Source organism: Rhineura floridana, chromosome 8 (genome assembly GCF_030035675.1).
Source record: "Rhineura floridana isolate rRhiFlo1 chromosome 8, rRhiFlo1.hap2, whole genome shotgun sequence".
Classification (NCBI taxonomy): Eukaryota; Metazoa; Chordata; class Lepidosauria; order Squamata; family Rhineuridae; genus Rhineura; species Rhineura floridana.
Window position 1 is genome coordinate 95192214 of NC_084487.1, and position 27603 is coordinate 95219816.

Consider the following 27603-nt stretch of genomic DNA (forward strand, 5'->3'; position numbering starts at 1 on the left):
TTTGCTGAAATTTGACTCCCCAACATATGTTTTTAATAAACAAAAAATCATGCAATTTTTGTAACAAATTGTAAGCCTTCAAATTTATTGTCACCAATCCCGTGGAAAATCTTACACCCCACCCCCTACCATGTCACTGTCACTTACAGCAGGAGTTATACACACAGACTGAGGATATACCCTTAGTGGAGAAAATGTTATAAAAAGAAACAAAGAGAATTACATGTAATACACCCTGACGTGAGCGGAAATCCCATGGATCAAACACAATAACTTAGCATACAACTACATGTTAAAAAAGGAAGTATCCATTACAGAAAGATCAACTCTTCCAACTGTATATTGTACACTGAAAAATTATGAGATTTATTTTACCAACACAGGTATTTCCTTTAGATGTAGAATAATGGGAAGCCATTGTGCAGATATGTCCTTTCAATTCAGTGCAATAATGTACAGTTAAAAGTGCCCAATAAAGGGCAGACACCAAGACGCCAGCCATATAGCTGTGAATATAGCCTGCACTATCCTGAAATTGTTGAAACTGCTGAAATTGTTTTTGTTATCCACATGGGAAGAGAAAATCAGCTTTATGTAAACGTGCACATGGATTGCAGCATTTTGATGCATAAGGCATATGCTTTCAATCCTGCAACAGCACATTATGAAGTCACATTATCTCCAAGGGTGATTTACAATTATGAATAATTCAATTTTAGTCAGGTTATACTAGTTAATGTAAAGAAACAAAGGATTGCTTTCCTTATTGTGTAAATTATTTGGTGTGACTGTTAAAATGCTGGTCAACAAAGAATAAAAACTCAAGTTATTTTATGCTAGTTTTTTTTAAAAAAATATCAACTGATGTCACAATAATTCCCATAAAATGGGCTTCATACTATTTTTAAACACTTCAAACCATATATTTTCATAAAACATTTTTTTGGGGGGGAGTGGAGAAATACAATGAGCATGATTCGGCCTACATTTAGCAATTTCAAGTCCCCACGTTGCACTCTTTCCCACTGAAATCGGTGTAGACCACCCAAAAAACTATAGAGAACAGTCAAAGCAACTGCAGAATCCTATGCAAGTTTACTGAGAATTAGGTCCCACTGAATTCAGTGGGGCTTACTCTCAGGTACCTGTGATTAGGATTGCAGATTTATTTATTTCTTACATCCCATCTTTCTTCCAACATGGAACTCGAAGGCAGCAGACTTGTAGTTCCCAGATGGTCAGCCATTCAGGCCCTGCCAATTCCCAGGCCTGCTTAGCTTCACCAAGGTGGTGACATGTGCCTTCACACCTTATCTTGGGACTTTAGTAATGCTCACTGTAAACTGGATCATTCCCAAGGTGATTTAAAAATGACAACAACCTAGCAGTAAATTAAATACAATAATACAAGGGGAGAGGTCTTCTGCCTTCCCATAATACGTAAAATGCTAGCACCGTATGTGCAATTATTTAAAACTCTGTGTTGGCAGTTTGTCTTTGTTTTTAGTGACTAAAAATTATTTCTTGAAACAAGCATGTTAATATGCAAACTAGTTTACAGTAGTTCTTACAGGACTACTTGCTTCTCCTATTCTTACTATTTGCTTCTCCTTTCTCAACATAAACAAAGTTGAGATAAGATCAAATAGCAAAATCCAGGTTCCTGCTGAAGTCAACAGAAAACTCCAACTGACTTTTTAAGTAGGGCCTGAATGCCAATCAAAGGGTGAACTAACAATGAGTCCCAACAGAGGCAAATGTGGACATTTCACGACGTATAGTACTGAAAGGGGAGAGTTCAAGCTCTGTAGTATATTCATTGTCATTATCATCGCTTGTCACCGTTGAAGACTTCTGAATGCATTCATCACAGCAGCAACAGCAACACTCCATAAAGGCTCGACTGAATGGTTTGCAAAGACAGAAAAGGAGAACTGGAGTCACGCATGATTTGAAGAACAACAGAAACTGACTGATAAGGTGTAGTAGGTCCATAGTCTGCCGAGATACTCCTGTGGACATGTAGGCAGTGACAATATTGCAGATGTTTTCAGGAATGATGCAGAAACCATATAAAATGGTCAAAGCCACTACTGTACAGTTCATCTGGCTTTCTAGCTGAATTTGTCGCTTGTTTCCCCTTGTACAGGCCTTTTCCACCTTTCGGATTTTCCTTGCAGTCACCAATGAGCAAGTAATGGTAAAAAGAGTAGGCAAGCAAAAGTAACAGCCAAAGTACCACCAGAGCCTTGCACCATCATAGGTAAGCGCTAAAACATAGATGGTGTCAGGCAAATGTGGAGAGATCTTCACCACACACCGTTCCACAGGAGGGCCTCCACTGATTTCAGAGTCTTCTTTAGTCAACTGGCGCAGAACCACCTCGGGGAGTGCCAGCAGCAGAGCCCCAACCCATATAACAGCCAGCTTGGCAGTTGTCGATGTACAGTTTTCAATCATCTCATAATACATCTGCACGTTAGTGGCAGCACGGAAACGGTCTATGCAGAGGGCACACAGCGTAAAGGTAGTTACTCCAAGAGATGCCACCTGGACAGGGAAGAAAAAATAAAATAAAACTGAGTCTAAATATGAATGAGGGCCTGAAATACACAGCTTGATATAGATAGCCGAGGTGGTGCCCTCCAGATGTTGTTGGACTACAATTCCTATCAACCTCAATCAGCATGGCCAATGGTCAGGTATGATGCGAGTTGCAGTCCAACGTCATCTGGAGGGCACCACTTTGGCTACCCCTGATATAAAGGCAAGCAATATTCAGTACTAGATTTTGAGAAGGTTAGAAAATGGAAATGGACTGCCTTCCAGTCGATCCCGACTTATGGCCACCCTATGAATAGGGTTTTCATGGTAAGCGGTATTCAGAGGGGGTTTACCATTGCCTCAGAGGCTAGTCCTCCTCAGCTGGCTAGGGCCTGTTCATCTTGCCACAGCTGTACAAGCCAGCCCCTTCCTTGTCCGCAACTGCCAGCTGGGGGGGCAACTGGGCTCCTTGGAACTATGCAGCTTGCCCACAGCTGCACAGGTGGCAGGGCACGTAACCCCTGAGCCACTCACTGTGGGGGTGATCTTTAGCTGGCCCTTTACACCCAGGAGACAAGAACAGGGATTTGAACTCACAGACTCTGGCCTCCAGCCAGGCTCTCCTTCCTACTAGTCCACAAACCAGTTATTTATTTACTTACTTAGTTTAGAAACTTCTACCCCACCCTTCAACAGGTTACTTGTGAGGTGTACCCCCCTAAAAAAAATTCAAAACAATTAACATACAAATGACCGACTAAAAGCAGCAAAATCTAAGAGAGTAGTGTAAAAGCATTCAGGTGGGATAAAACAAATTAGGTTTTAAATCCTGGGCACGAAGAAAAGTCTTCACTCGACAGCCAACTGACATTGAAGTATGAACCAGGCAAGTCTCCTTGGGTAGAGCTTTCCAGAACTGTGGTGTTAGCACAAAAAAGGCCCTTTCTCCACTATCTACCTGCTGTAGCTCAAATGCAGGTGTGGGGCAGGTATCCGGAGAAGATTCTCTGTTGAATATCTTACTATACAGACAGGCACGTATGGAGAACAGGGAGTTAGTTCTTCAGAGGCTCAGGTCCCAATCCATGAAAGGCTTTAAAAGACTGATTAAACTGGGTTACTTGGATTTAAACCAATTTAATGTTATTGCCTTCAGCGAGATTATGTCCTAATCCTAAGGTTTCCTGCACCAGTGACTCTGCGTTCAGTAGAAGACGCATATATTCCTGCCATTGCAAGGCCTGAAACCACAAAGCTACGTTGGTGTATGGCAAGTCTGTTATACAGTCACTGTAGGAAGATATCCAGACAGAGCCCTTTAGGGTCAGGCATAAGCAAACTTCAGGCCAGATATTGCTATTTTTGCTGCCTTATTCAAAGTCAGACCACTGGTATATTTAGTTCGGTATTGTCTACACTCACTGGCAGAGGCTCCCTAGGATTTCCCAGCCCTTCCTGGAGGTGCCGGGGATTGAACCTGGGACCTTTTGCATCTGCTCTTATTCCTTCCAGTTTTCTACTACAAAGTTTCCATTGGTTTTCATAGTGAAAAGCAGCTTTTCTGAAACTTTCTTTTTAATCAATCTACGTCATGGTGCGAGGAATGTGAACAGGAGCTGCTAAAAAAAATCCCACTTTTTTCAGTGGCTTGCCCTAAATGTTTTGCTTACTTCATGTGCAATGAAATAATTAAGATTCTATAATGGGCAGTCTGATTCCCATCATAATTTTGAAATATTCTTGTTTATGTACATCTCATAAAAGGTTCTGCAAGGACAGAGAGTACAATTATATAAATGTATCCTACAAATTGGCCTTCACCATTTAATGGCCATATCTGATTGCTGAAGTCAGTATCACAGCACAATATGAGGTACTTAGGATAAAACCTGTAAGCTCTGCCTTAACTGAATGATTCTCTGAAATGTCTTATTGAGGATCATACAGCCCCTCATTAATCTGCAATAAGAGGCATACGGAATTATGACACAGCTGAAGGTCAGTAAATATTTTTAGGGTAGGCAAACCTATTAATTTAGCGAGTTAAATTGTCAGGGATACAGTCAAAGGAAAAAACCTTAGCAAATACAAACAAAATGTGCAGTTAAATTGAGAGAGAGGAAACACACACATTTTGCAATAGTAAAGCTTAGTGCAAAGGAATAGGCCAGGACTAAAATAGCTAACAAGTAAGCTTTTCACACATCACACAGATACTAAGACATGAAAATGTCTTTTTTTTAATGAAAATTTAAGTCTTGTGACCTTGACTCTAAAACATTTACATCGTTCCTTGCAGTTTCCTAAAGTCACATCCATGCTTTTAACTACGGGCAGGGAAATCCTATTCATGGAAGCCAGTGGCAGGGATGCTGGCGGAGGAGGAGCCGGCAGGAAGGTCCATGGCATCCAATTGCTGTTCAGGAGCCTCCAAGCTGTCTGAACGTGGGCTCAGCTGGCATGAATACCCCTACTTGGGAGTAAGTGCTCTGCATAGACCCATTGTAATTATTTTCTTAGATCAATCTTTTTCTCAGCGTAACTCTGGCCTGGGTTGGGGCCTGCAGGAGCGCTGTGAACAAGAGTTGGATGTTGCATAAGTCTTCCCCTTGGCCCCTCCTCCAACACCTCCCTAGAATGCCCCTGTTTTGGGCCTCCTGCCAGCTTCCACTGGCACCCCTTCCGCTGGGCTGGGCTTCCCGGCTGAGCTGGCAGTGTCTGGGCTCTCAGTTAAGCCAGGGTGAGGAGCTTCTGCCGGCAGAGCCTGGCTTAGCCAGGACCCTGCCAGCTCAGCTGGGGGTCCGCCATATCCAGCTCCCCTCAGCTTGGAGTAAATACATGTTAGATTGAGCCCTAAATCAACCACCATGAATTTTAACCCTCTCTGAGTTTCAGTCTCTGGGTTCCAAAATAGAAATTGCACCATCTTCTATAATCTCACCAAGTAGTAGTTATGAGAATGAATGAGATTATTTTTTTAACCTACTTTAAAAGACACCTTGCGAGTGATGTGCCAATGTCCTGATGTATGTATCAGAGTACAGTAGGGCCCCACTCATACAGCAGGTTACGTTCCAGGCCCCCGCCGAAAAGCAAAAACCGCTGGAAAGTGGGGCCCTACTGTATTCCAGCCACTGCACTCCAGCTAACAGTGATCAGCTGTAGCGTGCAAGCTCCCCACACTACAGCTCATCAGCTGTAGCGCACAATCAGCTGTACTGCGGGAAGATCCAGCTGCCACGCTACAGCTGATCACTGTCAGATGGAGCACGGCAGCTGGAGCTCCTCATGCTACAGCTGATCGCCACGCTGGCACTGCCGTATGAGCAGAATGCCAAAAAGCAGGAAGCTGAAAAGCAGGGCCCTACTGTAATGACATGTACTGTGATGCTATATCCCTTATTAAAGTTTTATGTGGCAGCACAGAAAGTCTCACAAACTGCAGTAAAAATGCTGTATCAATGATAATAACGGTCATTTCATTTATTACTGTATTGTTTCATTATATTGCTTTTTTTTTGCTAAATCCATGAAATCAGACACCCTCAAATGCTATAGTGTGCAGTGACTCCATTCAGCAGTCCCGTATACAGCCTTGTAGGTAAGTTTTGTCCACAAAACTTACCAGCCTTCAAAAAGATTTGACCAACCTTCTGAGGACTGGCAGAAGAGGGTTAGATAGCTTGCTCCCTCTGGCAGTAGCCTGCTAGATTACTAAGCTGGACAGAGAGAGTGCTTCCTCTCCCAGCTCACTCACCTGCATGGAATCCCTTCTTCCTTGTGGCTACCAGGACTGTCCTTGAAAAGCCTGACCTAACATAGTTGGGATTCTAAAATGTTTAGCAATGGTTGGGAGCTTTATTCCCTTTGTTAGAGGGGGACAGAGGGATGGGACTAGGAATCCTAAAAGATTCATAGTCTTCAAGAGATGCATGAAATTCAAAAGTGAGGATGCCTGCCAAATCTCTGCCAGAAGAGTGTTCCACAGCGTGGTACCAGTGACACTAAATGCCCAACTTCTGCCTCTGTAACACAGGGGACAACTAACAGCACTCCTCCGGATGATCTCCATGATTGGGCTGGGATAAAGGGCTTGGCCAGTCCTTAAGATGTAGCCTTAGGAGTGAGGGAGTTGCTTTTCTATGATATAAGGGCACAGAAGGTCCTTTAGTTGGAGCCAGTGATGGAGCTGTTTTTCCATGAATAGAGATACCCTACAGCTGAGAGCTGCATCTGTATGATATAACGCTGTGGGTGGGCCCATTCTTTCTTACAGAATTGAACTGCAGCTCACACACACTGCTGGAGTGACATCTCAAAGGTACCTTACACTGGGAGTTATGTTGGTGTACTGCCTGCATGTAGACACTTAGACCAGCGTTGCCATGTTGGTGCCAGTTGTACTGATCTCTTACAGGCTGTTGGCATATAAATTCCTTCTAACCAGCATCATATCACTATTGATATTGTTGCCTTGTTGTATCCGTGCCACACAACGGGCCATGGCCCAGTGGTACCTCATCTGTTTTCCATGTAGAAGATCCCAGGTTCAATCCCCAATGTTCCCACATAGAGCCAGGAGAGACACCTGTCTGAATCCCTGGGGGAGCTGCTATCAGTCTGTGTAGACAATACTAAGCTCGATGGACCAATGGTCTCACTCTGTATGAGGCAGCTTCCAAGTTCCTTTTCAAATTTAAAGAGCAATCCTATCTTCCTCTGTTGTGTTTACTCAGAAGAGAGCTTAATGCCAAGGCCAGCACAGACAGAACTAATTTGGTAGCACAGAGATAAAAAAGTTAGCTTTTTTTTACCCCCAGAATATTGCTAATCTCTGTTTTCTGCCAAGTCTAAGACAAATCTCTTTCTGTTTTGAAATATCACATTCAGAATTTAAGCCAGATACAAATATTTGTGGCTCATGTACAGTCAGCTCCAAGGTTACTTTTCCCACAACCACATCTTTAAGATGTGGGGAGGGAACTGGGAAATGAACAATGAAAGACAAGCCTTTCTAATATCTCAGTGATCAAAAACAAATCTTAGCTGCTGGTCAAAAGCTTGGCTGGCAGATCATCTGAATGTGTGCCAAGAAGCAAGGATTTAAATGGATCCTAAGGCTGTTTAAGAAAATAAAATACAGGACGTGGAATTAGCAAACTACATTAGTAGTGCATCTATCAGTCTGATGACACACGGAATATGCAGACCTATATTGGAAGCTCCATCCATTTTCTCTGTCAGATCTGTCACTTTGGACCATTTAAACAAATACTTGTGGAATGCTGAGTAACTATGCTTCAGCCCTTTCCACACTGCTAAGGTGCCATGAGAAAGGTTAGAATTTGAATGTGGACCGAGGAAGTGTGCTGTGACCATATCTTTAGCTGGGTAGGTGGAAAGACTAAAGGGCTCCATAGCAGCTTGAGTGGAAGGGATGTGTCCTGACAGCTGGTGACTGAAGGTGGGTGGCCTGATAGCTGCTAAGTGCAACTAGCAGCAGCTGTGTGTGCCGGAAATTTTGTTGTTTCCTGACTCCTAATTGAGCAGAGCAGAGGGAGCTGTCTCAGCTGGTCCAGATGATATATAAGCAAGTCAGCTCTCAGCGAGCGAGCTAACAGAGCAAGTGAACATGGAGAGCTAAAAGGAGTTTTGCAGTAGAATTTGGCAGGGGGAGGTCCCTAATAAAAAAAAATCCTTGCAGCAAACACCACATACCAGTGGGACTGTCCTGTTAACCTCCAAGAAGAACAGGACAAAGCACAGGACATTCCAATACAAGGAGCACCCCCCCCAAAGATAATACCAATTATGGGTGGAAAGGACACTCCAGTGGTGGTGGCCTGCATGTGTGTGCAATGTGTATTTTCTTGCCTGAGAACACGTGGCATACACATGCAACAAGTTTAAGCTGGTGGCGCTGTTAGAAGAAACAGTGAGAGGCCTGAGGTAGCGGGTGGCCACACTAAAGAGTATAAGAGATATGAAGAATTCTTAGACAGAAAGAATGCTGGAATGATAACAGCAAAGAAAAATAAAGGAGATGGAAGAACAACAGTATGTTGAAACAGAAGAGGACAGCGTTGATTGGACGAACAACAAAACAGAAGAAACTCCATGGAAAACAGTGACAGTTCCGAACAGAAGAGCTAGAAGACACCCTGCACCGGTGGAACTATGGAACCGCTTTCAAGCACTTGAAGATGCGACTGGAAGACAGCCTGTCAAGGAAGAATCATAGGAGACCCTACTGCGACAGTGAGCGAGAGACTAGAGTGAGGTGAAGCAGAGGCAATGAAATCACGGCCACAAGAAGAAAAGAGTAGTAGTAGTGGGAGACTCCCTACTACATGGGATTGAATCCCAAATACACCAAGACCCATAGACTCGCCAGATAGCTGTCCGCCTGGAGGATGGATTACAGATGTGACAGAAGGGTTGCCATCACTCAAAAAGCACAGAGACAGATATCCCTTTCTTCTCATCCTTGTGGGAACAAATGATACTGCCAAGCAGAGCTATGAAGAAATCACAGCAGACTTTGAAGCACTGGGAAGGAAACTCAAGGACTCTGGGGCCCAGATAGTCTTCTCATTCATCCTTCCATTACTTGGAAGAGTAGAAAGAAAAATATTCCATGTGAATGACTAGCTATAAAGGTGGTGCTGCCATGAGAGATTTGGATTCTGGGACCATGGGCTACACCAAGATGGAACTACTGAAGATGGGTTGCTCCTCACAAGGACTGCAAAGAATGTGTTTGGCCACAGCATGGAGAACATCATCAGGAGGGCTTTAAACTGAATCCTCCAAGGGAGGGAGATGTAAACTTAGCAGTAATGATTGGCGCAGGCTTATGCACAGGAAATGTGAGAGCAACTCTAATATGGCCCAATAATAGTTTTCATAAAAATGTAGGAGGGAAGCCAGACTGTAAATCACATGGTCTTCGATGTCTGTATACTAATGCCCAGAGTATGGGAAACAAACAAGACAAACTTGAATTCTTAATACATGAGGGTAAATACTACTTGATAGGTATAACTGAAACTTGGTGGGATGACTCCCATGACTGCAATTGAAAGATTTATTCAAAAAGAACAGAAATAGAAAGGGAGGCAGAGTTGCACTATACAGTAGGGCCCCACTCATACGGCAGGTTACATTCCAGACCCCCGCTGAAAAGCGAAACCCGCTGAAAAGCGGAACTCTGTCAATAAAATGGTGCCTGACGCCCGAAAAACACCATAAAAGCGGAACAAGTGCAGTATGAGTGGGGCCTTACTCTAATTGAAAGCCGCCGTATTAGTGGAACGCCAAAAAGCAGGGCCCTACTGTATGTTAAAAATATATATCCCTGCACAGAAATACAGGAGGATGAGCTTGGTAGCCCCACCAAGAGTATTAAAATAAATGGGGCAAGGAATGAAAGGAACATGGTGGTTATTTATTTATTTATTGCACTTGTATACCGCCCCATAGCCGAAGCTCTCTGGGCGGTTTACAGCAATCAAAAACATTAAAACAAATATACAATTTAAAACACATATTTTAAAAACAATTTAAAACACATGGTTACAATCTATGACCAACCACACAATCAAAGAGAAGATGAGGATGAAACGTTTGAAAAGCAAATTGCCAATGTTTTGAGGAGGCATGATGTAGAAGTAATGGGGGACTTAAATCACCCCGATATCGGTTGAGAGACAATTCTTTTGCCAAAGATCGCCCCTCCAAGAAATTCCTGACTTGTGTGGGAGATAACTTTGTCCTACAGAAAGTGAAGGAAGCAACCAGAGGATCAGCTATCCTTGACTTGATTCTAACCAACAGAGATGACTTAGTGGATGGAATTGCAGTTATGGGAACTCTGGGGAAAAGTGACCATGTTATACTTGTGTTCTTGATTTTAAAGGAAGCAAAAACTGAGAGTAGCCATACGCGCACCCTGGACTTCAGGAAAGCCAATTTTAATAAACTCAGAACAATGATAAATAAAGTTTTATGGCAAGCTAATGAGAAAAGGAGTCCCAGATGGGTGGGAGTTTCTAAAAAAGGAAATTCTAAAGGCACAATGGCAAACTATTCAAACAAGTAAAAAAGGGGGAAGACAGCAGTAGAAGCCAAAAAGAGATGATCTGAAAACAAAAAAGGACACATCTAGGAAGTGGAAGGAAGGCCAGGCCACAAAAGAAGAGTACAGACAGGAAGCATGGAATTGCACGGATGGCATCAGGAAGGTTAAAGCTGACAGTAAGCTGATGTTAGTGAGGGATGCTAAAGCAACAAAAAACTTTATTCACGTACACCCACAGTAAAAGACAAAGAAAAGAAATAGTGGTTCAACTACTCAATGATGATGGCAAAATGGTAACAGATGACAAAGAAAAGGCAGACATGCTCAGTTCTTACTTTGGCTCAGTCTTCTCCCAAAAGAGGGTCTATGACCCTCCCGGAAAACATGAAGTAGAAGGGGCAGGATTGGAGCTAGGATTGGAGCTTGAGATTGATAGACAAACGGTCAAGGAATACCTAATTACTTTGAACAAGTTCAAATCTCCAGGGCCTGAGTAACTGTATCCTACAGTATTGAGGGAACTGGCTGAAGGTCTCTTAGAACCACTGTCTATTATCTTTGCAAAATCATGGAGGATGGATGAAGTGCCAGATGATTACAGGAGGGCTAATGTTGTCCCTATCTTCAAAACGGAGGAACCTGGGAGCCTGACATCAATCCCTAGGAAAATTCTCAAGCAGATTACAAAGCAGCCAATCTATAACCACCTTGAAAACAATGCCATGATTACTAGAAGCCAACATGGATTTGTTAAGAACAAATCCTGCCTGACTAATCTTATCTCACTTTTGATCGGGTAACCTCCCTCGTAGACTGTGGAAATGCGGTGGACATAATATATCTCTACTTCAGCAAAGCTTTTAACAAAGTGTCCCATGATATTCTGATCAGCAAGCTAGCTAAATGTGGGCTGGATGGAACCACTATCAGGGGGACCACTTTGGTTACAGAATCATACAGTGCTTGCCAGTAGTTCCTTCTCAAACTGGAGGGAGGTAATGAGCGGGGTACTGCAGGGCTCAGTCCTGAGTCCAGTGCTCTTCAACTTTTTTATTAATGACTTGGATGAGGAGATGCAGGGAAAGCTTATCAAACTTGCAGATGATACAAAATTGGGAGGGATAGCTAATACCCTGAAGGACAGAAATAACATTCAAAGTGATCTTGATAGGCTGAAGCATTCGCCTGAAAACAGAATGAAATTTAACAAGGATAAGTGTAAAATTCTACACCTAGGAAAAAGAAACCAAGTGCACAGATGGGGGATACTTGGCTCAGCAATACTACACGCAAGAAGGATCTTGGAATTATTGTTGATCACAAGCTAAATATGAGCCAACAGTGTGATGTGGCTACAAAAAAGGCAAATGCTATTTTAGGCTACCTTAACAGAAGCATAGTTTCCAAATCACGTGAAGTACTAGTTCCTCTCTATTTGGCACTGGTTAGGCCTCAGTTCTGGACACCGCACTTTAAGAAGGATGCAGACAAACTGGGACAGGTTTATAGGAAGGCAGCAAGAATGATCAGGAGACTGGAAACAAAGTCCCATGAGGAGAGACTGAAATAATTGGGCATGTTTAGCCTTGAGAAGAGAAGACTGAGGGGAGAGATGATAGCACTCTTCAAGTACTTGAAAGATAGTCACACAAAGGAGGGCCAGGATCTGTTCTTGGTTGTTCCAGACTGCAGGACATGGAATAATAGGCTCAAGTTGCAGGAAGCCAGATTTTGACTGAACATCAGGGAAAACTTCCTAACTGTTGGAGCGGTACAACAATGGAACAAATTACCTAGGGGGGTGTTGGGCTCTCCACACTGGAGGCGTTCAAGAGGCAGCTGGACAGCCACCTGTCGGGTATGTTTTAAGTTGGATTCCTGCATTGAGCAGGGGGTTGGACTCAATTGCCTTTCCAACTCAACTATTCTATGATTGTCCCTATTTGTATACCTGATTATAACGAGCTGCCTTAGACCCAAGAACATCATGTCTCTATAATTGTCATCATTTACAAATGCCTATTTTATGACAGGCCAGGTTCCTGTGTGTGTAGGGAAGGCCTGTTTACTGCAAAACTCTCTCATCAAGACTTCTTCTGTGAAGGCTTTGTCTGTTCTGAATAGAAAGCAAATAGATTTAGCCAGCCCTGTTCAAAAGTTCTAGCCATCATTGCATGATGCGGGAGCGGTATGCACTAGCTGATAATGCCTGCTCTGTCAGATCTCTGCCGTCTTCTATGTATTAGAGAAGGAAGGTGGGTGGCTTGCTCTACATACAGGGGCTCCCCATGTGATTTCAAACCCTGCATGGCCAGTGTTCTAAATCAGATGAGAAGCTGACTTGTGGAGAGGGCTTCCTCTTAGACCTTCTTTTCCAATGTGTAGGGTGGATGGGGGGTGCAACTGGCTGTGACAGAGGGGGTGGGGCACAACTCGCTAGCTTACTCCAAAGTAAGTTTTATAGGACCGCAGCCTTAAAACACTGCAGTCCTAAAAACATACTTTACAATGGCATAAATGCCACAGAACACAGTGGGACTTACTTGTAAGTTAACATGCTGAGGATTGCACTGTGAGTGTTTATTTATTATTATTATTATTATTATTATTATTATTATTATTATTATTAAATTTATTTATACCCCGTCTTTTGGCCAAAGGCCCTCAAGGCGGCTTACAAAGTGTATTGGCCCATGGGCAAGCTCAGCAGCTATATCAGCAGAATAGCTGCCTGTAGGCAAGGGGGGCTTGTATTCCCCCCCCAGTCTTAGTTCTCGTTAGTTTAGCATTCAGCATCTAAGCATGCAGGGAGATGGGTCAAGGACGGCCAATGTGAGATCAGAGCCACTTGGAGTCTAATCTGGGGTTAGAGCTAGAGACAAATGATACAAGGCCTATCTTCCTAGAATTGCTGGTTGGCTAGCTAAAGGGTCCTTGTCTCGTTTTGTAGCTTTTGACGTCTGCGAGGCTGGGGAGAAGGAGGCACAGCAGGGGACTCATCCTCTGAGGCAGAGGACGGTGGCAGGCCTGTGTCCTCTGGCTGCGAGGGCTCATAATAAGATACTGGCGTTTCTGCCCCGAAGACGTAACTTGAACCGTATCCTCATAAGTGTCCTCTGTCACACACTGCATGCTCCCCGGGTTGTGGCTCATGACAATATCTCTGTATATTATAGAGGTAACTATAACTTCCTAAAGGTGTGTGAACAATTCAGAAATTCTGTACTCTCTTAAGTAACGCCCCCCCCCCCAAGAAGCATCTACTACCATTTGCCTTTGTTCATGTGATATAGGCTGTTTGAGAAGACCTGAAAAGAGAAATGTAAGGAATATATTACAATATATTATAGAGGGGAGGTGGTGGTGAGGAGAGCTCAATACCAAAGGGGGGGACACTGAGTACTATTGCTACTATGAATGCCACCTAACATTCATATATGGCCAATTCAAGGGTGTGCAACGCACTTACACAGAGGTTAAATGATTTATTCATAGAGGCAGCCTATATTTTAAATATTTTAAATTTTTTAAAAATGTAGCTTCAAAAAATAATAATCACAAAGCACAGTTAAAAAATATATGCCACAAAAAGATATGTGAAATTTGATAATTTCTTATAAGTTTCTTCTACCGATTTTCTGCATGATTAGCACCTACTCAGCTGCGCTGGTGAAAAATTAAAACACAAATAGCTGCATTGGGGAAAATGCAATATTGTTGATTTGGATTACTGAACACCTCTCAGTAAAATACATCTATTTATTATGTAATTATTTGGTTAACCTGCAGGCTCATAAACTGATCTGCCTTGTAAGAAATATGCCTCTTAACAAGTACCATTAGGGATTTATCATCAATAATACTCTCACCAGAGGAGCCATTTATAGACACTTATGTTAGTGTGGCTATGAGCCTAGGGGGCTGTAGCAGTGTAAGTGGCCTGTAAGTAATTACCTTATCAAACACTATTTTTATTAGAACACTATACCATTACACTATGCTGGTGTAATACCTGTTGAGTGAGAACTTGTCACAACGTATTTTACTTGTTTAAGATTGCAATCCATAATGTGGAGACTTAGTGGATCTACTCTACAGCAAGTGGATTACAGCTTAGATGTCACATATTGGGGGGTTGCTTCTATTTCAGGTTGCAAGTTTCATTCCACAAGAATAGTCCCAATAAAATCAAGGACACTACTCTGGAGACAATGTATTGAAGTTGCAGCCAGGAAAAGCAATTTCTTATAATCTTTTACTAATTTACTGTAAATGCTTCTGAATTACTACAAACTGGACAACACAAACAACGTTTTCCAAAAAAACACTGCTATTTCACTTGGTACATACAATTTAAACTATATACAGTTTTCAGTTTTTGTTTTTCAGCAGACTTACTATTATAACAAACTAAAAGAGATTTCAAATGAAAAATGCAAATGCAGCATATGAATAATATTGTTGCCATACAAATTAAAGTTTTGGAATGCTTTCAGGAGGCGTGACTAGAAATTAAATAGCTACTACCCATCCTTCTTTATGTGCTAGAAGCAAATTAACAAAACAAATTGATTTTAAAACTTTAAAGCAACTCTCCCAACAAAATGCTTTTGTTTATGGTATAGAGCCCCCTCTAGGATGCACACCTTAATGTGGTGAGGGGGTTTGAGTGTTGAAGAAGCTAAGAGCAATGCCATCAGGAGTCTAGACCCAGAGGCTAGACTCCTAGCAGGGGCACCCAAGGCGGAATGGTCAAAGTTGAGACACCAGACTAAGATGCATCCAAACTCAGAGGAAGGCAATGGTAAACCACCTCTGAATATCTTTTACCACGAAACCCCTATGAACAGAGTATCCAAAATGCAACATGAGACAGTGTTGGAAGATGAGACCCCCAGGCCAGAAGGCACTCAGCGAGCTACTGGGGAAGAACAAAGGACAAATACGAGTAGCGCTGTGACTAATGACGCAGCTGGGTCAAAGCTGAAAGGAAGCCCAGAGACTGATGCGCACAGATGCGAAAGGAGAGAACCAGGGAAAGTTAGAAATTGTCAAGCAAGAAATGGAACGCATCAACATTACAATACTTGGTGTGAGCGAACTAAAATGGATGGGAATGAGACATTTTCAATCAGGCAACTACAAAATATTTTATGCAGGAAATGAGAAATTAAGAAGAAATGGGGTTGCTTTAATAGGGAGAAGTGATGTAGCAAAAGCAATTAGGAGCTACAATGCAAGGTCTGAGCGAGTGATATCAATGAGATTAAACAGGAAACCTATTAACATAACCATCATCCAAGTCTACGCTCCAACAGCAAATGCAGAACATGAGGAATTGGAGAGATTTTACACAGAAGTACAGGAAGAAATTGATCACACATCGAAACAAGATGTGCTGATAATCATGGGAGATTGGAATGCAAAAGGACGGAACAGAGAAGAATTAGGAATTGTGGGGAAATGGGGTTTAGGAGACACAAATGAAGCAGGAGAAAGACTTATTGAATTCTGTGAAGCCAATTATTTGTTTCATGCAAAAAACATTTTTGAGCAACCGAAAAGACGACTGTACACATGGACATCACCAAATGGTCAAGATAGGAATCAAATTGATTATATAATTGGTAGCAGAAGATTGAGAAGTTCCATACCTTCTGCGAAAACAAGACCAGGAGCAGACTGTGGTACAGATCATGAACTGGTCGTATCGAAAATCAGAGTAAAGCTAAAGAAGACCAACAAAGCAATCATAATGCCAAAATACAATTTAAATAACATCCCAGAAGCATATAAAGATCAAATGAGGAACAGGTTTGAGGCTTTAAACTTAGTTGACAGAGAACCAGAAGAACTATGGAATGAAGTCAGAGACGTTATCAGGGAAGAATGCAAAAAGACAATACCTCTCGTTAAAAAGAGAGAAAGACCTCAATGGATGACTGAAGAAACTCTTAAAATGGTTAAAGAGAGAAGGAAAGCGAAAGCAAAAGGAGATAGTAACACGGTCAGAACCCTAAATGCAACTATACAACAACTAGTACGTAGGGACAAAGAAAACTATTACAATAGTTATTGTATAGAAATAGAAAAGGACAACAAAATGGGAAGAACAAGAGCCTATTCCAAAAGATTAAAGAAATGAAAGGCAAATTTAAACCAAGAGTAGGGATGTTGAATAATCAACAGGGGAACACAATGACTGACCAAGATGAAATAAAAGGAAGATGAAAGCAATACACTGAAGAACTCTATAAAAGAGATGTCAGGATGACAGATTCCTTCACGGAGGAACTGCAGGATAAAGAACCAGAAATTTTAGAATGTGAGGTGAAAGCTGCTCTTAAAATACTTGGAAGAAACAAATCACCAGAAATAGATGGCATACCAATAGAGTTGCTACAAGCTACTGAGACTGAATCTGTCCAAATTTTGACAAAAATCTGTCAAGAAATATGGAAAACTAAACAATGGCACACAGACTGGAAGTGTTCCATATACATCCCAATTCCAAAGAAAGGGGATCCCAGGGAAAGCAGTAATTATCGAACTATTGCCTTAATATCCCATGCAAGTCAAGTAATGCTCAAGATTCTACAACAAAGGCTCTTGCCATATATGGAGTGAGAAATGCCAGTCGTCCAAGCTGGACTTAGAAAGGGAAGAGGCACCAGAGATCATATCGCAAACATACGTTGGATAATGGAACGGAGCAAGGAATTTCAGAAGAAAATCACCCTGTGCTTTATAGATTACAGCAAAGCCTTTGATTGTGTAGATCATGAAAAACTATGGAATGCTTTAAAAGAAATGGGGGTGCCACAGCATCTGATTGTCCTGATGCGCAACCTGTACTCTGCACAAGAGGCTACTGTAAGGACAGAATATGGAGAAATTGAATGGTTCCCCATCGGAAAGTGTGTGAGACAGGGGGGTATTTTATCACTCTATTTATTTAATCTATACACAGAACATATCATACAGAAAGCAGGACTGGACCAAGATGAAGGAGGTGTGAAAATTGGAGTGAGAAATATCAATAATTTAAGATATGCAGACGATACCATACTACTACCAGAAGAAACCAGTAATGACTACTAGGCAAAAAACCATGTGGTTTAAGAACACAGCTATAGCCCTCAGCTATTTCTATCAAACTTTAAAAAGCAGAGAAATTGGGCAGCTATAGTGAATGCACCAGGGGAGCAGGAGACCTGACCTCCTCTCTGAGATACTGGACTGCCCTACAAATTGGTCACAATGCAAACACCATTTGGGTTGGTCTTTCACAGTCCAATCCACTTGCTGTGTAGCTTGCAAGAATTTGGTAACAACCGCAAGGTTTTTTGCCTATTAGTGAATTTCCCTGCTTTTTAATCCAGGAGGTAAGAAATGGGAACCTGTGCAAGTTTGCTGAGAATGGATTGACCATTTGCATGCTTATTGAGTTCAGTGGGATTTACTCCCCTGCAATCATGCTTAGGATAGGGGAAACTAACCACAGGGGATGGGGAGGGGAGGAGGAAGGAGGGGAGGAAATGCAGAGGGGAGGAGGACAGGTTTGATTATTTGCATGTTTACTGAATTCAGTGCAATTTACTCCCACACAATCATGCTTAGGATAGGTAAAACTGACTGGGGGGGAGGGCGGGAGTGGGCAAAGGAGGAGGAACAAGGAAGAGGAGAGGGGAAGGGAGAGGAGAGGGGAAGGGGGAAATCAGATCTGATCATTTGCATGCTTATTGAGTTCAATGGGATTTACTCCTATGCAATCATGCTTAGGATAGGAAAAACTGACCATGGGGGAGGAGGAAGGAGCATATTGGAGGGGGGCAAAGGAAGGCAAAAGAAGGGGGAGGGAAGGGGATAGGAGGGAGGAGAAGGAAGGATGAGTTTGATCGTTTGCATACTTTTCGAGTTCAATGAGATTTATTTCTGTGCAATATGTTTGAAAATGGAAATGGACTGCCTTCAAGTCGATCCCGACTTATGTTGACCCTGAGGCTGCGAGGCAGTGACTGGCCCAAGGTCACCCAATGAGCTTCATGGCTCTGTAGGGATTCGAACCCTGGTCTCTCAGGTCATAGTCCAACACTGACCTGGGGGAGGGGCAGGGAGGGGATTGGGTGGGTGGGCACTGGGCAGAAAGGAAGCCCCTTTCCAAAAGGAAAACATTGTGAACAGTATCATTCTTTTTCAGCGTTTTCCTCACCTTTTTATTCTACAGCAGGCACATGTAGCCTCCCACCCAAATTTAAACCAAAACTGTCCCTGGCAACATCCACACCAGGCCTTTATTTCACTTTGGACAGTCATGGCTTCTCCCAAATAATCCTGGGAAGTGTAGTTAGTGAAGGGTGCTGAGAGTTGCTAGGAGATGCACTGTTCCCCTCACAGACCTTCAATCGGAGTGGCTGACTGTTAAACCACTCTGGCCAGTGAAGCACTCTCAGTGGAACAGGAGTCTCCTCTCAACACCCTTCACAAACTACACTTCCCAGGATTCTCTGAGGGAAGCCATGACTGTCTCAAGTGAAATCAAAGTCTGGTGTGGGTGGGGCCCCCTGATTAGGCAAACCCAGCAGCTGTGAGTCTGGCGTTTAGAATTCTGACAGTTGGTTCTTACTGAGCATGCACCATGTTATCATAGGCTGCCAGCCAAAATTTATTAAATTTATTAAAAATCAGCCGGGCATTTTTTTAACTTTTAAACTGCAGAAGATGAAGGTCAGAGTATGGGGCAAGGTCAGTATTAGGATTACAGGTACTCTGTGAATATGGCTGATTTTTAATGAATTTCAACAGATTATGAGAACTCTCAGAGAAAAAACTCCAAAAGGGCTGTGGGTTTTTTTCTCTCTCTTTTTAGACTTTGAACTCTTGATTCTCTCTGACTGTTTTATGTATCGCCATGAAAATTGAGAGTGTTGTTAAGCAAGCGTTTCTGAGTTCAGGATTATAACAATTGTAAGGTTTTGTTTTGAAATGAGCTTATGGGAAGCATCAGAATGGCTTGGGGGGTATTTTCAATTTAACATTGCGGAATGTGAAAAATCCACGTTGGCTATAGTATACACCACTCTTGTGGCTGTATAATTTGAAACGAATGCTGATGAAAGTTAAAGAGGAAAGCACAAAAGCAGGACTACAGCTGAACGTCAAAAAGACTAAAGTAATGACAACAGAAGATTTATGTAACTTTAAATTTGACAATGTGGACATTGAACTTGTCAAGGATTATCAATACCTTGGCACAGTCATTAACCAAAATGGAGACAATAGTCAAGAAATCAGAAGAAGGCTAGGACTGGGGAGGGCAGCTGTGAGAGAACTAGAAAAGGTCCTCAAACGTAAAGATGTATCACTGAACACTAAAGTCAGGATCATTCAGAGCATGGTATTCCCGATCTCTATGTATGGATGTGAAAGTTGGACAGTGAAAAAAGTGGGTAAGAGAAAAATCAACTCATTTGAAATGTGGTGTTGGACGAGAGCTTTGTGGATACCATGGACTGCAAAAAAGACAAATGATTGGGTGTTAGAACAAATTAAACCAGAACTATCACTAGAAGCTAAAATGATGAAACTGAGGTTATCCTACTTTGGACACATCATGAGAAGACATGATTCACTAGAAAATACCATAATGCTGGGAAAAACAGAAGGGAGTAGAAAAAGAGGAAGGCCAAAGAAGAGCTGGATTGATTCCATAAAGGAAGCCACAGACCTGAACTTACAAGATCTGAACAGGGTGGTTCATGACAGCTGCTCTTGGAGGTCGTTGATTCATAGGGTTGCCATAAGTCGCAGTCGACTTGGAGGCACATAACAACAACAACATGGTATAGAGACTTACCAGAACCAATGAAGCAGAATTAACCACATCCAAATATTCCTAAGAATTTAGCCCAGATGGGGCTTAAGAGAGTCATACTAGAAACATGCCACAAACCTAACGGCCTTAATAAATCTTCAGTATTTCATGGCATGAAATTAACATGAAATTCATGTTGTCTTTCTCATGAGTAAAGCAAGAGGCGAAGGCATAATTGGTTCAGCTCTTCCAAGATCTTTGTTTAGACTTTCACAAGCATGCCATTTCACCCTCATTTGGGCTATATTTTAGTTGTCTCTTCTTTTACACAAGGTATGGGGAACCATTGACTCTCCAGATGTTGCTGAACTACAACTCCCATCATCCCTACCCATTAGCTATGCTTGCTGGGGCTGATGGAAGTTGTGATTCAGCAACATTTGGAGGGCCAAAGGTTCCCCACACCTATTTAATAAGAGCTGATGCAGGCCAACTGATACCATTTATTTATTAAATTTATATCCCGCCCTTCCTCCCAGAAGGAGCCCAGGGTGGCATGATATGAAGATCCAAGTGTGGTTCTCACCACAAAGCTTCTCCTTTCAGCCAGCATCCATACCAGTAATACATGAATTTTTTGAGCACAGACATAGGCAAGAGTTCTTCCCACATCAGCATTCTTTTCCCATCAGGGCCACCAGTGAGGCTTGCGTGGGAAGTTTTCATGTGATTGAGCCTACCTATATGATATAAGCCTCCATATATTACTGATGGCATGGGAACTAGCCAGAAGGGAAAAGTGCCAATCATACCACAAAGATGATATATGAATTTGGCTGCAGACATCAAGAGTTTCAGCACAGCAGGATGAAAACTGCTGGACTCAGGGCAACAGTTAAATTGCTAGCAATAACCCAATTGCTTCACCTGGACAGTCCCAGATTATGATTAAGCATGTACCAACATGACAATGGATTGAGCAATAGTGTGCTAAGTTACTGCCTTTGTACACTGTGGAAGGTATAGAACATAGATCATTTATGGGAGAGTTCTATGAATGAACATAGATCTTTCCCACCAAGCAGAATGGAAACATAGCTAACTTAGATTGAGAGGGCAAAAGTTGACAATTTGTCTTTTTATTTATTACAGCACATGTAAAAACTAGAAATGCAAGACCAACATGTTGTCCTTCCCTGAAAGGTTATTTATTTGCATTTATACTTAGCAATTACAATGACTAGTCATCCTTATGAGACTTTCTGCCTTAACTCACCAACATTTTTCATCATTTTGTTTCCAGTATATATACAGAATATATGCCCTGGAGTGAAGTTAAAAAATCACTCTTCGGGAAAACCTAGCTGCATGACTCCACTCTCAATGTCACTAAAGATAGGCTACAATCTTACATATAGTTATAAACCTGTACATGTGTGTGTACTGCCTTCAAGTCGATTCCAACTTATGGTGGTTTTCACAATGCTGAGAGGCAGTGACTGGCCCAAGGTCACCCAGTGAGCTTCATGACTATGTGGGGATTTGAACCCTGATCTCCCAGGTTGTAGTCCAATACCTTCACCACTACACCACACTGGCTCTCCTAGGAATAAGTCCCATTTTCACTTATTTTGCTTTGTAAAGTACTATGTACACTAGGAATGGGGAATACGAGGCCTTCCAGATATTATTGGACTACAACTCCCATGATCCCTAACTATTGTCCATGCTGGCTGGGATGCATGGGAGTTGGAGTACAATAGAGTGCCACCGCTGACATGCACTGCTAGGACAATATATACAACCGCATTTGCATGACATCTTCACAAGAGGTTGCCTACAGCTCTTTATGTGAAAATGCTCATATTGTACTCAACAAGAATATTCTTGTCAAGTATTTCTCTCTAGATCACATATAGCAGATTTAGTCCTGGAAACATCAGACTGCTCCTTTAACTGGTTGCTCAGAAACACTGCTGTAAGTATACCAGATTCACCACTATCATGGGGAAACTCTAATATTTAAATGTGGTAGAACATTCCCAGTATTGCTCCAATGTGGAAGTTACCCTTCCCCCCACAAACCTGATTTAGAAAAACAGAAGACTTGGAGGGGATATGATATAATGCAGAGGAAGTTAATAGGAAAAAAATAGTTTGCTCTCTCCTGCGACACTAAAACTTGGGTCATCCAATGAAAATTGACTGGCAGTAGATTCAAGATGAATAAATACAGTAGGGCCCCACTCATATGACGGGTTACATTCCAGACCCCTGCCGAAAAGCGAAAACCACTGAAAAGTGGAACTCATTGAATAGAATGGTGCGCGAAGCCCCAAAACCGCCGTAAAAGCAGAACAAGCGCTGTACGAGTGGGGCTTTAATCTAATTGCAAACGTCGCATTAGTGAAGCGCAGTAAGGCAAGGCCCTACTGTATGGTAGTAGTCACACAACATATACAGTTGCCTTCATGTTCAGTAGGTGGATTCCATGAAGACAGCTGGTTGAATACTGCTGGAAAAAGGGTGCTGGATTATATGAGCCCTGGGTGCAACCCCATAGGGTCTTTCTAGATCTCCAGATGTTGCTGGACTCCTATTATCCTTGACCATTGGCTGTGCTGATTGAATTGATGGAAGATGGATTATATTCTTAATACCACAAATTCACCTTTTTAAAAAAGTGTAAGAGCCACCTTGCAACCAAAGAGAATCCACCCACATCTTCACAATTTAATTCCACTTTTTTATTTAAGTAATTTCTAGTCTGCTTTTCAGGATTGCAGATCCTCTCAAAGTGGCTTGTAGTGAAGAAGTCACAACAAAACAATAAAATGTAGAAACTACACAGTTAAAATGAAGATACTGATTTTATTGACTATTGCCTGTCAATGACTAAATCTACAGCAAAGGAACACTGGCAATTGTTATAGTGGCATCTAAACTTATAATCATATCTGGTCCTGTGGCGAAAAGGTGGAGGTTTACTCAATACAGCTGTGTTGTATGGAAAATCCTACAGTAGGGGCATCTCCTAAGAAGAGCATTTAAATGCCACAAATGAAAGATGTGACAGTTACATGCTGGGCAATGTATTTTCATGCCAATGTCCCTCCCACTACAAGAGGATTGGGAGGAAGCAGACAAGTTCACACTCACTCCTCCATCTTCATGCCAGTCAGGGTAGTCCCTAGCCCACATGTAATTTAAATGCAGTCCAATGGAGTTTCCTGCCTAACAATCATAATGTCCTTCTCAAAAGATAATGAAAAATGTTTTCCCTTCACTTACTCCTCTGGTGATAGTTAAATGAATGACATTAAGCACATTCATTCTCTCTCTCTCTCTCTTATACACATAGATACACACACAGAGTAGTACAGCCTGCCAGAATCTGTACACTATCAAGCAGCTTTAGTGTCCCCTCCCCCAGTAAATAAATAAAACAGGCAACCTGAATGGTGGTAGGAAATCTGTGCACTTGCCAGAAGCACAGATTTAAATGGAACCAGAGGCATTTAAAGGGGGAAAAATACTTAAGTGTAGGATTTGAAACTAACCAGTTACATGAATAAATATCAAGTTTCATGATTTTCTGACTCTTAAGCCATATCCTTCAATCCATCATCTTCTAACTGTAGAAGAAGAAAGGGAATATTTCTCTTCTTCAATAAATCTGGCCACAGTAGTATGGAACTTCACTCCCTTCCACTTGTGTGACTTCTCAAGTATTACATACTTTAATATATTATTATTTATTGGATTTATATCCCGCCCTTCCTCCCAAAGGAGCCCCTACTACGTACTAACATGTGAATGCATGCATGAATTTGAATTAGATGTACCCTCACCTAAAATAAGCTAACTTCTATGTAACATAAAATTTCTGGTCCCTGATTAGAAGTTCCTTTTTGTTGTGGGTATAGGATTTGCCTCTTTTAAGCATGATTTATTATGGTAGCCTGGTCCACTAATTAAACAGGAATACTTGGATTCAACCAATTTAACACTGATCCTAAATGCATTAACTTGGGAAGTTGGAAATACGTTTTACTGCTTTCAATTAAACTATTTCCAAGTATGGTTTATTTAAATTGCTTTCTAATCTGCTTTTAAAATCAAAAGGCAAAGGGATGTGCAGGAACACAACTTTTAGCCTAAGTTTTACTAGACCCCATTCCAAAAAATGTTATCCAGTCTTCCAAGCACAGCTTGTCTTACTTAATGTTCTACGGTAAACGCAGACAGAGATCCTTAAATGTAGCAGAACAGAAAGTTCCTGTGCATAAGGGTCAGAGGCAAGATGTAAAAGGAAATCCCACTTGCTTCAATCAACTTACATTCACATGATGTGCTTACAATTAGAGTGCTAGTCTTATTGAAGCCAATGGGACTAAATCAGCTCAAAACAAACAGTCAGAGATGGAAGATTGAATTATGCAGCCTCTAAGCACCATCCAGGGCCAAATAAATAAATAAGCTGAAATATTTCATGTCTTGAAATGAATGTGACAAAATCCAAGAACGAGACAATGAAGAAAAAGTGAACATGCAGAACAACAGATGGAAGTGAACTGAATATTCCAAACTACTTCTTGTAAGAAGTCTTGTCCTGGACAATGACTGGACAATTAGTTGAAATTATCAGCAAATACGGAAGATAAGACAGCAACAGGACAAATGATCCCAGACTGTGAAAGCTACTCCGACATCGTGCTTACCTCAATGTATGGTACAATTTTGCAGGAGAAATCCTCCAACAGCCACTTTTTGGTGAGCTCTTGAAAGATCACCAGAGGCAAGCAGAAAAAAATGATGAGAAAATCCCAGAAGGCTAGATTGGCCAGCAGGGAGTTGGAGATGCTCCTCATGTAGTAGTTGTGGCACACAATGCACATCACTGCCATGTTACCCATTATCCCAATGCCAAAGATCACAATCGACAGGCACATGACTGCATAGGCACCATATGACTCTTCAGTCAGCGGGTAGAAAGGGTTCTTGACCCGGGCTGGTCGAAACGTCCCATTCCGAAAGGAGCCAGCATCCCTTTCTCCCCCACGACCTGTGGAGCCATTCAAGGGCAATGCGTGGTGGGTATCCTTTTCTGCTGCAGGAGTCGTTTGGCTGTCCATTGAGTTACTGAAGTTTCTAACAAGGTGGCTATTCTTGATAGCCTTGACTTTTCCTGCTCTCCTTCTGTCCTGGGGCTCCCCTGCTCCCCGTTTGCTTCTGGCATGTCTTTGGGGGCTAATGCTTGCTGAGTCTCTGCTGCTTTCCCTCTGGCGCACTTGAGCCTTGGGGAGATTAGAGTATCTTCCAGTCTCCAGGACTTCAGAAGTGTCTTCATTCAACTGGTTCTCACTACCTCCTTCCAAAGGACCTTCAGACTGATGCGCAGCTTTCAGAGGGTGAGCTCTATGACGGGTTATTTGTGTAACAGTCCAGCCCCTGGCATGATCATGATCCTCCAATGGACCCCAGTCTTCCAGAGCTCTAGCTTTAGGCTTGGATTTGACAAAATGCTCTTTTGGCAAGGAAGTCCGAGCAACACTCCCCAAAGGGAAACCACCCATAGTCCAGACAACTTCTTGTCTGGATGCCACTTGCCGGGGCACTGGAGGAGAAGCCTGGCACCACGATCCACACTCCCTGCCCTCCCTGCTAACATCAAGGCCATCTCCTTTAAATGACGCCAGTGGCAATGTTGCTTGGGCAAAAGCAGAGAGAGTGCCCAGGAGCCACGCCAAGCCAAAAGGCACCTTGACAAGTTGCATGGTGAGGAATTGAGCTGAGTGCCCACCCATGCTCCTTTACTAACGGCTGCTGCCCAAACTGGTGGGGCTGCCAGCTGCACTCGTTTGCCCCATAAGCTGACCTACCCCGAGCAGAAGAAAGGTGAGAGGTGATCCGGAAAATGGGGATTCATAAATAATACGGTTTATTCCCTCGATGGGCTTCAAGTTCGACTCATGTCCTCAGCAAGTGTTTCCACGATTTGAAGAAAGAAAGAAAGAAAGCTCCTTGCCCAGCTGAGAGGTTTTTTCTCTCTCCTGCAGCCAATTCAGCCTCTCGGGCCAGACCTCGAAAAGTTGCATCAACCACAGCTCCGATCATGAATGTAGCAAGTGGAAACGGTCCTGCTGGGACTGCATCCACGCACCCGCCTACCCCGGCCAGCGCTCCGCCTCTCCCGGCGACTGTTGCCTTGGGGTTGCCTGTCTCGCATCCTCTCGAGATTGCCATTAGCCGCTCGCCTGTTTGCAACGAACGACCTCGGGGGAAAAGACAGGAAAGCGCTCCATCGCCTCTCCGAACGGCACAAGGCGAAATGCCCCTCGCAGTAAACAGGTTGCTGCACGCAAGCGAGGCTTTGAAACTGCCTTTGCAAAAGCAAAACAAAACCAGCCCTGAGGCTGAGGATCGCAGTTCGCGGATCGGGGTCACAAGCAAGGATAGGCTGAACAAGTCTATATATATTTAAAGGGGAGCCTCCTTCCTCCAAAATCAGCAGCTGTAAAGTTGCCTCCAAGTTGGCTGGGAGCAGCGTCCAGAGAGTCCCCCGCTAACAACGTGTTGCTCCCTCCTCCCTTTGCAAGCCCGACGGCCACGGAAGAGCAGCCTCTGCACAGAGCAGACACTGAGGTGGGGAAAGAAGGGAGAGGCAGATAGGAGAGAGAGCTGCTGCCGCTGCTCGGGTCTGGGAGGCTAGTAAGGAAGACACTGCTTGCTTTGCTCGGTTACCTTTGGCTCATCCCTCCCGCTCGCGCTCTCTCCCCCGGGCTCCAGACGTTAGCAAACGGCTTCCCCTGGCGGCTTTACGCTTCGCTATGCCCTCACGCAACATCCACTCACGCTTTGTGGCGGCTTCTAGTAAGAAGGAAAAAAGGGAGGGGGAGCTGGAAGAGCCGGGTAGTAGTGCGCAGGCGCCACTCTTGAGGGTTTCACACGGAGCGGCGCTTCTTCCTCTCAGTGCCTGCTCTGAGGGGGAATGAGGTGAGGGCTCCATCCTCTTCTCCGATGAAACAAAGCACTTTCTCCCCCCTTTTTTGCTTTCACGTTAGTCGGGAGGGCAGCTCCTCTCCTGATAATAGGGGTAGGTGGGTGGGGTAGACAGTCGAGGACAAGCAGAGCCGACAAGCCTGGCTGGGGGCGTAAATATTTG

General features: G+C 43.0%; 1 protein-coding gene across 1 annotated transcript; it reads right to left on the reverse strand.

Annotated features, from left to right (window-relative positions):
- GPR37 (G protein-coupled receptor 37) lies at nucleotides 1-27603 on the reverse strand. Its single transcript, XM_061640173.1, has 2 exons — nucleotides 25160-27603; nucleotides 1-2550 (listed from the first exon to the last, which is right to left on the reverse strand). Exons 1-2 carry the CDS (start codon nucleotides 26243-26245, stop codon nucleotides 1732-1734), a joined length of 1905 nt encoding a protein of 634 aa, XP_061496157.1. The 5' UTR covers nucleotides 26246-27603; the 3' UTR covers nucleotides 1-1731.

Coding starts and splice junctions, on each gene's coding strand:
- GPR37 (XM_061640173.1), bottom strand. CDS start 26,245: ATGGGTGGGCACTCAGCTCAATTCCTCACCATGCAACTTGTCAAGGTG. Junction 2,551..25,159: donor AAATTGTACCATACATTGAG/GTAAGCACGATG, acceptor TTCCCTGTCCAG/GTGGCATCTCTTGGAGTAAC.